Genomic DNA, 15,180 nt, shown 5'->3' with positions numbered 1-15,180 from the left:
GTGGAAAGCCTGGTGCACAACGTCACCAGCATGAGTGGAGTGGAGGTGTCCAAGGTGTAGCTCAGTCAGTGACGGCCATGGTTGAGCACCTCGTCAGCATGTCGCAGTTACTGGGGGACGTGACCCAGTACCAGGTGAACCTTGGTGAGGGGCATTTCCCAGTCTCAGGTAGGCATTGCTGAGGCCCTCCAGAGCATGTCCCAGTTGCTGGGGGACGTGACCCAGTACCAGGTGGACCTTGATGAGGGGCATTTCCCAGTCTCAGGTGGGCTCTCCAGAGCATGTTCCAATTGCTGGGGGAAGTCTCCCAGTCTCAGGTGGGCATAGCCGAGACGAGGCAGAGCTTGTCCCAGTCACAGGTGAGCATTGCCAGGGTGCTCCAGAGCATGTCACCAGGTCAGCACGGTAGCATAGTGGATAGCACAATTGCTTCACAGCTCCAGGGTCCCAGGTTCGATTCCCGGCTTGGGTCACTGTCTGTGAGGAGTCTGCACGTTCTCCCCGTGTGTGCGTGGGTTTCCTCCGGGTGCTCCGGTTTCCTCCCACAGTCCAAAGATGTGCAGGTTAGGTGAATTGGCCATGCTAAATTGCCCTTAATATCCAAAATTGCCCTTAGTGTTGGGTGGGGTTACTGGGTTATGGGGATAAGGTGGAGGTCTGGGCTTGGCTGGAGTGCTCTTTCCAAGAGCCGGTGCAGACTTGATGGGCTGAATGTACTGTAAATTGTGAGATCTTGTGAGATGTCACAGTCACTGAGAAGCGTCACTGAGGGCATTGACACTGGGGACATGTGCTGCAGACATTGGGGAGTTACCAGGGCTGGCAGAGGCAGATGATGGAGGGGCAACCAGAGATCAACCCAGCTGCCCCTCCATCCCGAGGTGAACCCCGGGGCCCTATGGGCACCGACTGGGGGGGGGGGGGGGGGGGAGGGTACTGGGTGCCAACCCGGAGCCACCCTATGGTGTGGTGTCGGCACCCACCACCTCCCCCGCGACCCAGCCCCCTGGCAACAGCACGTCTGGGAGTCAGCATCCGGAACAGGGTGGCACGGCGAGGCATGTGCCGCCGGCAAGTGGTCTGGGGCCCTCCCGATAACGAAGACTCACCTTGCCAGCAACGGCCACATCCAATGAAAGAATGAAAAAAATTAAAATAAGCTAAATGGTCTCCCTCCCATTAATATCTTAACATCCTCGAGGATGAACAAGATTTAAAACTCTGGACAATCTAGGCAAATTTGAGACACTGAGAAAATGTTTGTTTTGATTCCATATCCATTCACGTGACATGAAATAAAATTGTTTGGGAGTGATCACCCATCATAACAATCACAGTAAACATAGTTTCAGCTCCTCATCACACACTGAAAATAACAGGATGTGCAAGGCCACGTGCCTGGGGTGGGGATCCCTTTAATTCAACACCGTCGATGGGGTGGTCGGCGCCACTTGGGTTGATCCACCTTGCTCTGCCTCATTCCCGGATCAGGGGAGCCTTTTTCTCATAGAGTAGAATCCCTACAGTGCAGAAGGAGGCCATTCGGCCCACTGTGTATACACCGACCTTTGAAAGAGCACTCTGCCTAGACACACTGCCCCGCCCTAGCTCCGTAGCCCCATAACCCCACCTAACATTCTGGACACTAAGGGGCAATTGACCATGGTAAATCCACCTAACCTGCACATTTTTGGACTGTGGGAGGAAACCGGAGCACACCTATACCGACACTAGTAGAACGTGCAAACTCCAGACAGACAGTCATTCAAAGTCGGAATCGAACCGGGGTCGCTGGCGCTGTGAGGCAGCAGTGCTTACCACTGTCTCTCTACTGGATTTTCCAAGCTTCCCTCCCCTTCTGCTTTCATTCTGTAAACATTAAACCTCCTCTGGACTCACCATTTGTCTTCTTATGTGTCTTTCAATATGAACCCCCGTCACTTCACACGGTTATCCCTATTTGTCTTTTAATCATTCCTATCCCAGACCTTTCTCCTGTGTTCATGTCACCTCCTCCCCATGGCTCTGCCTTCAATGCTTTGCACTTCTACCATCTTCCAATCCCATGGCAATCTAAAATGCTAACACTGCTTCTCTTTCCATACATGCTGCTAGATGTTCCCGGTCTTCTCTGTTTTAATTCCTTAGCCAAGTGTAATTCAGAGATGGAATGATGCCCCGGATTGTTAAAACTGTATACGAGTATAGAAGATTAATGGCTGATTTAATTGAGGTGTTTGAGGTGATCACAGGAGGTAGGTAGGGTAGAACTGTTAGGGGAGTCCAGAACTAGGGAATGACTTTAAATTAGAGCTGGGTTGTTCAGGAGCGACCACATAAAGGGTAGTGGAATTCAGGAACTCTCTCGTCTCTAAGCAAACTGTTGAGGCTCAGTCAAATGAAAATGTTAAAACTGGGATTGATAGATTTTTATACGGCAAAGTTGTTAAAGATTGTGGGACTGAGGTGGTTAGATGTAGTCACAGAACAGCTATGATCTGACTGAACGGATGAGTGGTTAAAAGTTTTTGTTCTCATGTTCATAACTTCTACACCAAGAGGGTTGTGGTTTTAAATCGTGACTATTTCTGGGGTGGCCCTTATCTAATATGCAATAGTTTCTCCATTGTGAATTTCCACTATGTTTAACAGGAGCATGCAACTGTATCAACAGAAACGGGCTGGGCGGTTTTCTAGACATCTGCCTTTTCCAGATGGCCTCATTATGAATGCTTAGCTGAGCTCCAAGAAGGGAAAATTGACTTGTTTGCAAAGTAGCACAGGAGAGTGCTAGCTTTTTCTGATTGGCAGATTTATGAGGTTGTAATAGATTATTCCTTTTTTGATGTGGTTCTTCCGTGCCTGTTTCTTTACTTGGACAAGTTTAAGAGATGGTAAGATGACTAAAGCTTTATTCTTTGATACTATAAATGGTTGTCGCTGATTGACACTTTCATAAGGTTGTAAGATGAGGAGTTATTTTTTCAACGGAGATTCTTAAAGCTTCTTTAGTCATTGTGCCAACCTCTGGAGCATTTCAAATAATTGCCCAGACTTGCCAATGGCTCATTGCTACTGTACATAATGTATACTGGAAGAGTGGGAATGGAAATGCATAGGGGATATGGAAGGGACAATGTGGCATGGAGGAAATATGGCAGGTCATGGGGAATATTGGGGGACATGGAGTGGGCATTGAAGATATATGCAGCATGGAGGGGGCATTGCGGTGGGTGGGAGGGGGTTGGATATGAGGTGAGGGGTGAATGCTAGACAGCCTAACACTGCTGAATTGAACTGGTCTGAAGTCCCAGGAAAGATAGGCCGCCTTCTAACTACTGGCCTCAGCATCTACCCACGTCCGTTCCCATCTCGGGCCTGCCTCAGGAGGTGCTGAGCCTGACTCCAAGCCTACACCCAACACCCGAAGACCGGGTGAGTGAGGTGAAATTTAGAAGCCGGGACCGCGACGTTGGGAAATGGCCCGGCTCCCATTTCCCAAACAGAGGATAAAAATCTGGCCCCGCATTAATGACAGTCATTTTCTAAATTTTTATTGAGGGTGCTGATGCTGAGCCCAGCTGTATAAATTACAACCACAGAGTTACATTGAATGTGCAGTAGAGAAACATGCCATTCAACCCAATTGGTCCATCCTGGTCTTTACGCTGTATACGAGTCTCCTCTCACCCTCTTTCATCTAACTCTGTTCACATAACCTGTTCCTTTCTCCCTCAAGTACCTATGTAGCTTCCCCTTAAATGGATATATACCTTTTGCCTCAACTACTTTGTGTGGTAGCAAGTTTCACATTTTAACCATTCTCTGGCTAACGAGGTTTCTCTAGAATTCCTTACTGAATTCATTAGTTACCCTTGTTTTGATCTCAATCACAAATGGAAGCATCTTCCCTACGCCTTCCCTGTCGAACACCCTCATCATTTTACGTACCTCTGCTAGGCCATCCCCTTGGCCTGCTTGTTGCTAGGGAAAAAGAGCCCAGCCAAGTTTAGGTTTACTGATCGTTGTAGCCTCTCAGTTATGGATTTTATTTTACCTTCTCCAGGGGCACCATGTCCTTTCAGCAAAGAGGGGATTGTAATTATTAAGGAGGTGTGACAATCTGCCAGTCGGGGAGTAATTGGGCATGGGAGAGAAATGACTCTGCTCACCTCATGTGCCGGATGTGGGAGAGCAGGAGGAGGAGTTGGGCTAGTCTCCGGGACTGCTGCTGCAGTGACAGCCCTGCCCTGGTGATAAAGTGAACCAGAGCATCAGTGATTTTGTCCAGGATGATCTGAATCTGCTCGCTGTCGTTCAGAGCTTCCATGGTACTGGAGAGGAAAGGGAACACACCTGTAGGGGGAAATAAACAAAGCAGTTAGGCAAAGCATGGCCAGAGCATCAGAGAGACTGGAGTCTAAAAACTGCTGCAGGGATGAAAGGTCCCCTGAAAACTACAACTTGCATTTATAGAGTACCTTTAAAAAAAAAAAAAAATTTTGAATATCCAATTCTTTTTTTACAATTAAGGGGCAATTTAGCGTGGCCCATCCACCTAGCCTGCACATCTTTTTAGGTTGTGGGGGTGAGACCCACACAGACATGGGGAGAATGTGCAAACTCCACAACAGAAGCACCTTTAACATGGTAAAACATCAAAAAGTGTTTCACAAGAGTTTTTTTAAATTCATAGAACCATAGAATATTGAATTCCTACAGTGCAGGAGGAGGCCATTCGGCCTTTCGAGTCTGCACCGACCCTCCGAAAGAACACTCGACCTAGGCCCAATCCCCCTCCCTATCCTCTCAACCCCACCTATCCTGCTCATCTTTGGACACGAAGGGGCAATTTAGCATGGCCAGTCCACCTAGCCTGCACATCTTTGAACTGTGGGAGGAAACTGGAGCTCCTACTGGAAAGTGCAAACTCCACCCAGACAGTCACCCAAGGCCGGAATTGAACTCGGGTCCCTGGTGCTGTGAGGCAGCAGTGCTAACCACGGTGCTACCGTGCGGCCCCAAGTTTCCAGTTTGTTTCTCTATATTCAGACTCACAAATTTGCTACAGAGCAGAAAGACGCCGTTTGGTCCATCAACACCGGCTCTCCGAATAAGCAACTTACCTGGTGCCATTTCCCCATCTTCTCCTCATAACCTTTCATGTTCTGCCTTTTCATGAAAACTAATTCCCTCTTTAACATCTTGATTTAATCTGCCTCAAACACACTTAACCATTCACCAAGTGAACACGTTTTGTCCTCACATCATCTCTGCTCCTTTCACCAATCATTCTAAATCTGTGCCCTCTCGTTCTTGCTTCGTTCACGAAGGGGAACAGTCTCTCCATATCAATTTTGTCCCCACCCTGGTGATTTAACACCTGCATCAAATCTCCTCTTAGACGCCTCTTCTCCAATCTATCTAGGTAACTAGGTAACTTTGGGCAGCACGGTAGCACAAGTGGATAGCACTGTGGCTTCACAGCACCAGGGTCCCAGGTTTGATTCCCTGCTGGATCACTGTCTGTGCAGAGTCTGCACGTTCCCCCCGTGTCTGCGTGGGTTTCCTCCGGGTGCTCCGGTTTCCTCCCACAGTCCAAAGACGTGCAGGTTAGGTGGATTGGCCATGATAAATTGCCCTTAGTGACCAAAAAGGTTAGGAGGGGTTATTGGGTTACGGGGATAGGGTGAAAGTGAGGGCTTAAGTGGGTGGGTGCAGACTCGATGGGCCGAATGGCCTCCTTCTGCACTGTATGTTCTATAATTCTATAACTGAAGTTCCTCAACCCGGAAACCATGCTCGTGAATCTTTACCGGTGTCTCCCCCCCCCCCCCACCACCCACATCCCCACTCTTGACACTCCACCAGAGACTGTGATTGGGGGGGAACACCAAGGAAGGAAGGGAGGGAAACTGTTATTGGAGGAGCTGGAGGATCAGAAAGTAGGAAGGATGAAAACCAAAAACAATTCTGCAATTTGTAGAGAGTGAGAGAGAGAGAGAGATGTAAACAATTCTCCTCAGAACAGAAGTGCAGTACATGGGCGCCATGGATAGTTGACTTCCTTTGCAATTATTTTGTTTTTAATTTTTTTAGGGTTATGTGTTTTTTATCTGGGGGAGGGCTACTTCTGGCAGCTGCTAAAGAGGTTGGACTGAGGCGAGTCTTTTTAAACTATTCATGCATAAAAAGTCCCGTTCCCACCATTCTCCCAGTTACAACAACCCACAATGTGGCTGATTGTAGGAATCTTCCAGACCAGGATTTTTCCACAGTGCGGGTTGCGACCCACGGTGGGCGGTGGCCAAGTGTCGGGAGGTGCGTGGAGCAAGTTGCCGTTCCCATGGTGGTCCAGATCGCGGGAGAAGTGGCCAACGTCGTTAATGGCCTTTAAAGTGAAAATGGTGACCGCTGCCACCTTTTAATTAAAATGAAATGAGGCTGTGTGCAGTTTTCTGCCCAAAAGGGGCAGCAGAGAGCAAGTCACTCGCCCTGCATGACACTTGATGTCAAGCACCCTCTATGTATGTACTTTTGGCGCCAAATCACGGAGCAGAGCTGCTTCAATTTTCTAGCTGCTGGCAAGAGGGCTATGAAGATGAATCATTTTCTTAAAGGTAAGAGACATCCAGAGACACAAATAGGATCTCACAACAGGAGAGTCCAGGGCAGGACAGAGCAGTGCTGTGTACAGAGCTCCAGGATCTCTGGTTAACAGCCTACAAAGAAGAAACATAACTCGGGAACAAAGCAGTATAAAGATGATTTCTTGAGGTATGATTTTGTCAGTTGTGCCAATACAAATAAGGATGCGAAGCCCATGTTTGTTATATGCAAGGAAGTACGGGCAAATGAGAGAAGTTTCAGGTTTTGAAAGAGAAGTGGTGGGTGAAATATTCCTTTTAGGTTGAGACCCCAGAGTCAGTTTTTAACTTACAGATGATTCCAACGCTCTTGTACCTGACCTGTGATAGTACATTAAAAACACACCAAAGCCCGTGAGGCTGTCAGCATTCTGGAGTAGTATCGCACAAGAGTATCCAGTGCCGAGTAAAGCAAGCATTTTGTTACCATTGCCCCTCACGACGACCTACATGTGTGAGGTCGGATTTTCCGTTTTCATAAAGGTGAAGACGACACAAAGGAACTGGCTGAAATCTGCACCTAATGTGCACACTGCCCACTCCTCCAGTGAACCTGATTGGAGTGAGACCGTGAGGACCAAGCAGGCTCCATTTTCGCATTAAAGGTATCCGAACGTCACATGTGTCGCGAAGTTTGGCTGGTGTGGGTCACGAAGGTCGGCTGGTTGGCAAAGGTGGGTCCTGGGAGAAAAGCTTGAAAAACACTGAGGTATATGACGTTCCTCAGACTGCATGTCGCTACATCCTGTGATCCACATGCACTGCCATGTGAACAATCTTGGCCTCTCTCTTCAGAGCACTGACTCACTCTACCTCAAAGGTGTCCTGCTCCACACTTCTTTTCACCCTTTATCTCACCTGACTTTCGAACATAAATCTTTTTCTCTGTCTTTTGGGTGTTCAAGATGGCAAACTCCAACAACTTATGGGTACCAACACGTCTCCAGATCTTTCTTCCTCTTCACCTTCCTCCGACACCATCCCTTCTTCTCATCTCAACCCTTGCCGTGTATTCACGATATCCTCTGATCCTTCCTCTTGTACAAATATATGAATTAGGAGCAGGAAAAGGCCATTTGGCCTCGTGAGCCTGTTCCGCCATTCGATAAGATCACGGCTAAGCTGATTGTGGCCTTAATGCCACATTCCTGCCTAACCTCGATGCTCTCTGACTCCCTTTTAGTAAAGAATCTATCCTGGCTTAATAATACTACCTTGCCTCTACCACTCTGTTGGGAAGAGAATTTCACAGACTCACGACACTGAGAGAAATAATGGCTCCTCATATTTTTTAAATGGGAGAACTTCTCATTTTCTTTTTAAAAAAATTATTTTTATTCAAAAATTGTCAAAAACATAATTTTTTGCATAACCGTTCACAACAATTAACATAACAAAATAAATGTTAACCATATATACAGAGAAAATAACAATACTAAGTAACAATTCCACCCCACCCCGGGATGCTGCTGCTGCTGACCTTTACTGCTCTCCTAGAAAGTCGACGAACGGCTGCCACCTCTGAGAGAACCCTGCCATGGACCCTCTCAAGGCAAACTTTATTTTCTCAAGACTGAGAAACCCAGCCATGTCACTAACCCAGGTCTTTACACTCGGGGGCTTCGAGTCCCTCCACATTAAAAGGATCAGTCTCCGGGCTACCAGGGAGCCTCTTTCGCTTCCTGAACTCCCGGATCGTCTGACACACCAAAGATCGCTATCTCTGGACTCGGCACCACCCGCCTGTCTAAGATCTTGGACATTGCCTTAGCAAATCCCTGTCAGAATCCCTTAAGAGCCGGGCATGCCCAGAACATATGGATATGATCTGCAGGGCTTCTCGCACACCTCGCACATTTATCCTCAACCCCAAAGAGCTTGCTCATCCTGGTTGCCGTCATGTGCGCCTGGTGGACCACCTTAAATTGGATTAAGCTAAGCCTGGCACATGATGAAGAAGAATTGACCCTGTTTAGGGCATCCGTCCACAGGCCCGCTCCCCACCTAGCTCCTCCTCCCATTTGCCCTTAAGTTCCTCCACTGGGGCGTCCTCCGCCTCCTGAAGTTCCTGGTAGATGTCCGTCACCTTGCCCTCCCGTACCCAGGTGCCGGAGACCACCCTATTCTGTATCCTGCGTGGGGGTAGCAGTGGAAATGATACCACCTGTTTTTTGAGAAAGGTGCATACCTGAAGGTATCTGAAAGTGTTTCCAGGGACAAACTGAATTTGTCCTCAAGCGCTTTCAGCCTGGAGAAGGTCCTGTCTATGAACAGGTCCCCCATCCTTTTAATGCCTGCCCTATGCCAGCTTTGAAACCCTCCGTCTATCTTGCCCGGGACAAATCTGTGATTGTTGCGTATCGGGGTCCAGACTGAGGCTCCCTCCACCCCACTATGCCTTCTCCACTGACCCCAGATCTTTTTTTAATTTTTTTTAAATTCTCCTTTTCCACGTTTTCTCCCACATTTACACCCATCAACAATAAACAATAATCAACAAGATATGTCAGTCCCCATAATAACAACGATCCCATCCGCCCACCAACCCCCAAACCTCAACCCGCCTGTTTACATAAACAAATGACAAAAAGGAATCAGGGATTACCCGTAGTCACCCTTAATCTACACGGCTCTCCACCCACCCACCCACCCCCCAACCAACGCCATCCAGCCTCTAAGAGAGTACCGTACATGATACCCCAAAGTTGTACCCCCCCCCTACCCCACCAAGTCTCCAGCTCCTCCCGTCCAATGCCTCTTGTAAAACTCCTCCTCCCAACCTCGGTTCCCTCCCCCAACCTCGGTTCCCTCCCCCCAACTTTCCACCCCGGCTAAACCACTCGGACCCCGTTCTGTCAGGCTCCGATGGCCGCAGCCCCTCCCCCCACCTCACTCCCGTTCACTGGCCGGCTTAAACCGGCCAGCGTGGAGACCCCCGCCCGGGTCCCTTTCCCCCTTGCCCGGCCCTAGGAAAGCCCAAAGATCCCCTTTTAGCACACAAACCCCGCATATCCACCTACACCCCAAAGAGCCCTCCTTTCGAGTGAAAGTCCCGTCCCTTCCCTTGTCCAAATATATGCAACATTGGCTCCTTTAGCCTCTACACCCGCGCGCAGCGATACAAAAAAAAAAGAAGAAAATACAGTCATGAGGTTACATCGGCACATGGCCATTTCACAATTTGTCAGTTCTGCCACAGTCCTTCTGCCTTCGCAAACTCCTCCGCTGCTTCCGCCGTTCCAAAATAAAAGTCCCTGAGCTTGTAAGTCACCCTCAGCTTCGCTGGATATACAATGCCGCACTGCACCTTGCCAATGTACAGTGCCCTCTTCACCCGGTTGAAGGCAGCCCGCCTCCTTACCAGCTCCACCGTAAAGTCCTGGTATACACGTATACCAGCTCCAGCCCACTGCACCACCCGCTTCTGTTTGACCCAGCACAGGACCTTCTCCTTCACACTGTACCTACGGAAGCACAGAGTCACTGCCCTTGGCGGCTCACTCGCCTTTGGTACAGGCCTCCACGACCGATGAGCCCGATCCAGTTCATATCGGGAGGGATCCTTCCCCTCCCCCAGTAGTTTTGCCAGCATCGCGACAAAATACTCAGTCGGCTTCGGTCCTTCAACTCCTTCAGGCTGCCCCACGACCCTCAAATTCTGTTTTCCAGATCTTCCATTTTTCCTCGCAGATTCTTGTTCGTGTCCATCACTTTCCGCATCTCTTTCCCCATCGAGGCAAGTTGATCACCGTGCTGTAATACCGTCTCCTCCACTTCCTTCAGCGCCTCCGATTGCTCTCGCACCTCCGCCACTGCGCTCGCCACCGCCGTCTTCACCGGGGAAACTGCCTCCTCCACCAGCACATTCAAAACCTCCCTCATCTCCTTCCTCACCATCTCCATACATTTCTCAATCTGCGCCAACTGCTTTTGGAATTCCGCAGCCATCACCTTAGTTAGTTCTTCAGCCGTAAGCACTGCGGCCTCCCCTGGTGCTCCAGCCTCCATTTTCTTTGTTGACCCCGCGGTGACCTTTCCCCTCTCCAACGGACTTTCAGCCGCTTTTTTCCCCGGCCGTTTTTTTGATGATTTTCGACATCCTTCTTCTCCTTGCGCTATCCCCCGACTTTTACTGCAGTCGCTGGCCCTAGGACCGGGCGTTACTCCCCGAAAATGCCGTTCCCGAACGGGAGCCCTCCAATGTGCGTCACCGGAAGTACTGACCCCAGATCTTTAATGCCGCCGCCACCACCGGACTGGAGGAGTAGCGGGCCGGCGAGAATGGCAAAGGTGCCATTACAAGTGCCCCTAGGCTGGTACCTTTGCATGAGGCCGCCTCTAACTTTTCCCACATCAGCCCCTCCTCCAATACCCATTTCCTAACCATAGCTACGTTAGCCGCCCAATAGTAGCTGCAAAGGTTCGGCAGCGCCAGCCCCACCCCCCCAACCCCCCTCCCTGACTGCGCTCCAGGTACATCTCTTTACTCGCAGGGTCTTATTTGCCCATACGAATCCCGAGATGATCTTGTTCACCCGCTTAAAGAAGGACTTAGGGATGAAGATGGAAAGGCACTGGAAGACGAACAGGAATCTGGGGAGAACCGTCATCTTAACGGTCTGCACCCTCCCCTCTAAAGAGAGCGGCAGCATGTCCCACCTTTTGAAGTCCCCCTACGTCTGTTCCACCAGCCGAGATAGATTAGGATTGTGGAGGGCATCCCACTTTCGAGCTACCTGTATCCCTAAGTACCGAAAGCTCTTCTCGACCATCTTCAGCGGAAGATCACCCAGTCTCTTTTCCTGCCCCTTAGCTTGGATCACGAACATCTCGCTTTTCTTCTCGTTTAGTTTGTACCCCGTGAAATTGCCAAAGTTCCTCAGAATCTGCATGACCTCCCCCATCCCCTCTAGTGCGTCCGAGATGTACAGGAGCAGATCATCCACATAAAGCGAGACCCGATGCTCCCCCCCACCCCCGAACCAACCCCTGCCAGTTCTTTGAAGTCTGCAGCGCTATAGCCAGCGGCTCCATCGCAAGGGTGAATAATAACGGGGAGAGGGGGCACCCCTGCCTCGTTCCCTGGTGGAGCCTAAAGTATTCCGACCTCACCCTGTTCGTGCACACACTTGCCACGGGGGCCTGGTAGAGTAGCTGGACCCAACCTAAGAGCCCCTCACCGAATCCGAACCTTCTTAGCGCTTCCCACAGGTTCTCCATTCCACCCGGTGAAAGGCTTTCTCTGCGTCCATCGCCGCCCCTACTTCTGCCTGCCTTCCCTCTGAGGGCATCATGATGATGTTTAGGAGCCTCCGTACATTGGAGTTCAATTGCCTTCCCTTGACGAAGCCTGTCTGATCCTCCCTTGTCACCCTAGGGACACAGTCCTCAATTCTAGCAGCCAAGATCTTGGTCAGCAGTTTGGCCTCTACATTCAGGAGCGATATCGGTCTATAAGATCCACACTGTAGCGCATCTTTCTCTCGTTTGAGGATGAGTGAAATTGAAGCCTGTGACATTGTTGGGGGGAGGGTCGCTCTCTCTTTGGCTTTATTAAAGGTCCTTAGCAGGAGTGGGCACAGCAGTTCCAAAAATTTCTTGTCGAATTCTACAGGGTAGCCGTCCGGCCCCGGGGCTTTGCCCGACTGCATGTTCCCTAAACTCTTTACCATCTCCTCCAGCTCTATCGGGGCTCCCAGTCCCTCCACCAGATCCTCTTCTACTTTTGGGAACCTCAGTTGGTCCATGAATTGCTTCATCCCCCCCCCCCCCCCCACGGCAGGGGCTCTGACTCATACAATTTATCGTAAAACGCCCTAAAGACTTTGTTCACCCCCTCTGGGTCTATGACCGTGTTGCCCTCCTTATCCCGTACTTCCCCAATTTCCCTGGCCACCTCCCTCTTGCGAAGTTGGTGCGCCAGCATTCTACTTGCTTTCTCCTTGTATTCGTAGACAGCCCCTTTGGCCTTCCTCAGCTGTGCTACCGCGTTCCCAGTGGTCAGTAGGTCGATTTCCGCCTGCATCCTCCGGCGCTCTTTCAGTAGCCCCGTCTCGGGAGTTTCCGCGTAGCTCCTGTCTACTCTGAGTATCTCCTCGACTAGCCTTTCTCTCTCCGCTCTGTCTTTCTTCTCTCTATGGGATCTGATAACTGCCTTCAGGGCCTCCCACACCCTGGACGCCGCTACCTCCCCCGTATCATTAGTTTCCAGGTAATTCTTGATGTTCCTCCTTATCCGCCCACAAACCTCGTCTTCTGCCAGCAGCCCCACATCTAGCCTCCGTAGTGGGGGCTGACCTCTCTCCCCCCCAAGACGCAAATCCACCCAGTGTGGAGAATGATCGGAGACTGCAATGGCCGAGTATTCTGTCCCCTCCACCCTAGGGATTAACGCCCTGCTCATCACAAAGAAATCAATACGGGAGTAAACTTTGTGGACATGGGAAAAGAAAGAGAACTCCTTCGCCCTCGGTCGGGCGAATCTCCACGAGTCTACGCCCCCACCTGTTCCATGAATCCCCTCAGTTCTTTAGCTGCTGCTGGTCGCTTCCCCGACCTGGGGTTTGTCCAGTCCAATACAGGGTCTATAACTGTGTTGAAGTCACCCCCCATAATCAGATTGTGTGAGTCTAAGTCTGGAATTTTACCCAGCGTGCATCTCATAAATTCCACGCCATCCCAGTTTGGGGCGTAAACGTTCACTAGCACCAACTGAGTCCCCTGCAGTTTCCCGCTGCCCATTGTGTATCTGCCCCCTTGTCAGCCACAATATTCCCTGCCTCAAAAGCCACCCATTTGCTGACCAGGATTGCTACTCCTCTGGTCTTTGAATCCAGCCCCGAATGGAACACCTGGCCCACCCACCCTTTGCGCAATTTTGTTTGGTCCGCAAGTTTTAGGTGCATCTCCTGTAGCATGGCTACGTCTGCCTTTAACCCCTTTAGGTGCAAGAACACACGAGCCATCTTGACCGGCCCATTCAGGCCCCGCACATTCCAAGTGATCAGCCTGGATGGGGGGCTAACCCCCCCCCCTCCCCTGCTGATTAGCTATCTCCCTTTTTCTGCTAGCCACGAGCCCACGTCCCCCGCTTACGCTTACTCAAGCCCTCCCATTGGAGGCCACCCCTCCGACTCTCCCTCTGTTCCCCCACGTTGGCTCCTTTTCTGTCAGCGCATTTGCCCCCCCCCTCCCCCCCCCCCCAGCAGCCCCTTGATCCCAAACCCCCAAGTCAAGCACCCGCTTGACACTGGCTCTCCCCCCATTACGCTGCTGTGAGTCAGCTGACCCATGCTGACCCCGGCCGCTCCCGCCTCTGTCTCCGATTATTCAGATGCCTCATTTTTCGGGCCCATCCCTCCCTGTGGAAAGCCCAACTTATCTGCTTCAACGGCCCCCAAAGAACATTTTCCGCCCCCCTCCCCCAACGAAACAAACAGGAAACCCCGGGCGCAAACCCGGCCCCACAAAAGAAACGGCTCCAGCTGCCAGGAGAGCAGCCCTAGGTGTAGGGCCCCCCTCCTCCCTCTGCGGCCGAGCTCTACAAAAGCCGAAAACATGGCCGAAGAAACAGGGAACAAACAAAAAAAAGAGGAAACAACATAATGTCGCTGCCTCCGGCTACTCAGCAATTACCATCCCCACCAGAGTAACGTCCCAGTGTGGCTGTCCTTTAGTTCGAGTCCAACTTTTCTTGCTTGATAGAATTCCACGCCTCATCCGGTGTATCAAAGTAATGGTGGCGATCTTGATACGTGACCCACAGCCTCGCCGGATGCAGCAGCCCGAACTTCACCCCTTTGCTGTGGAGGGACGCCCTAGCCCGGTTGAATCAATGCGCCTCTTGGTCAGTTCTGCTCCCAGGTCCTGGTAGATGCGGATTACGCTGTTCTCCCACCTGCTGCTCCGCTTCTTTTTAGCCCATCGCAGGGCTCATTCCTTATCTGAGAAGCGGTGGAACCGTACCACCATGGCCCTCGGCCGTTATTCAATTTGGGCTTCCTTGCAAGGACTCTGCGCGCCCCATCCAGTTCCAGAGGCCGAGGGAATGCTTCTGGCCCTATCAGGGACCCCAATAACGTGGTCATGAATGCACGCGTCTGACCCCTCCGCACCCTCAGGTAGGCCCAGAATGCGCAGATTTTGCCTCCTGGACCTGTTTTCAAGGTCTTCCAGCCTCTCCTGCCACCTCTTGTGTAGGCGTTGTGCGCCTCCACCCTGACGGCCAGGCCCAGTATCTCGTCTTCATTATCCGAGACCTTTTACTCAATTTCCTTGATCGCCTTCTCCTGCATTTTCTCCATTGAAGCCTTCATTGGAGCCAGCATCTTCGTTTTCAGGTCAGCAAAGCAGCTTCTAAGGAACTCCTGCTGTTCCCGCTACCACTGGGCCCAAGCTGCCCGATCCAAGCCAGCCGCCATTTTCTGTTCCCGCGCCCGTTCCTGCCGCTTCTCACTGGTCGTTTGTTTGGCCGTCCTGCTCCTGGTCCCCTCCATAAACTGCTGTGGGGAGCCTTCTAGCGCCATTTGCCTGC

At 51.0% G+C, this 15,180-nt stretch overlaps 1 protein-coding gene across 1 annotated transcript in view; it reads right to left on the bottom strand.

Moving 5' to 3' along the window:
- esr1 (estrogen receptor 1) overlaps window positions 1-15,180 on the bottom strand; it is a 465,450-nt gene that overhangs the window by 11,426 nt on the left and 438,844 nt on the right. The window contains exon 8 of the mRNA XM_072505188.1: window positions 4,173-4,356. Coding sequence (XP_072361289.1) covers window positions 4,173-4,356 — 184 coding nt within the window. The remainder of the gene's footprint in view (window positions 1-4,172; window positions 4,357-15,180) is intronic.

The sequence above is a fragment of the Scyliorhinus torazame genome, chromosome 1 (genome assembly GCF_047496885.1).
Source record: "Scyliorhinus torazame isolate Kashiwa2021f chromosome 1, sScyTor2.1, whole genome shotgun sequence".
Lineage (NCBI taxonomy): Eukaryota > Metazoa > Chordata > Chondrichthyes > Carcharhiniformes > Scyliorhinidae > Scyliorhinus > Scyliorhinus torazame.
Note: the sequence above shows the minus strand (reverse complement) of the source record. Positions and strands in the feature narration are given on the sequence as shown.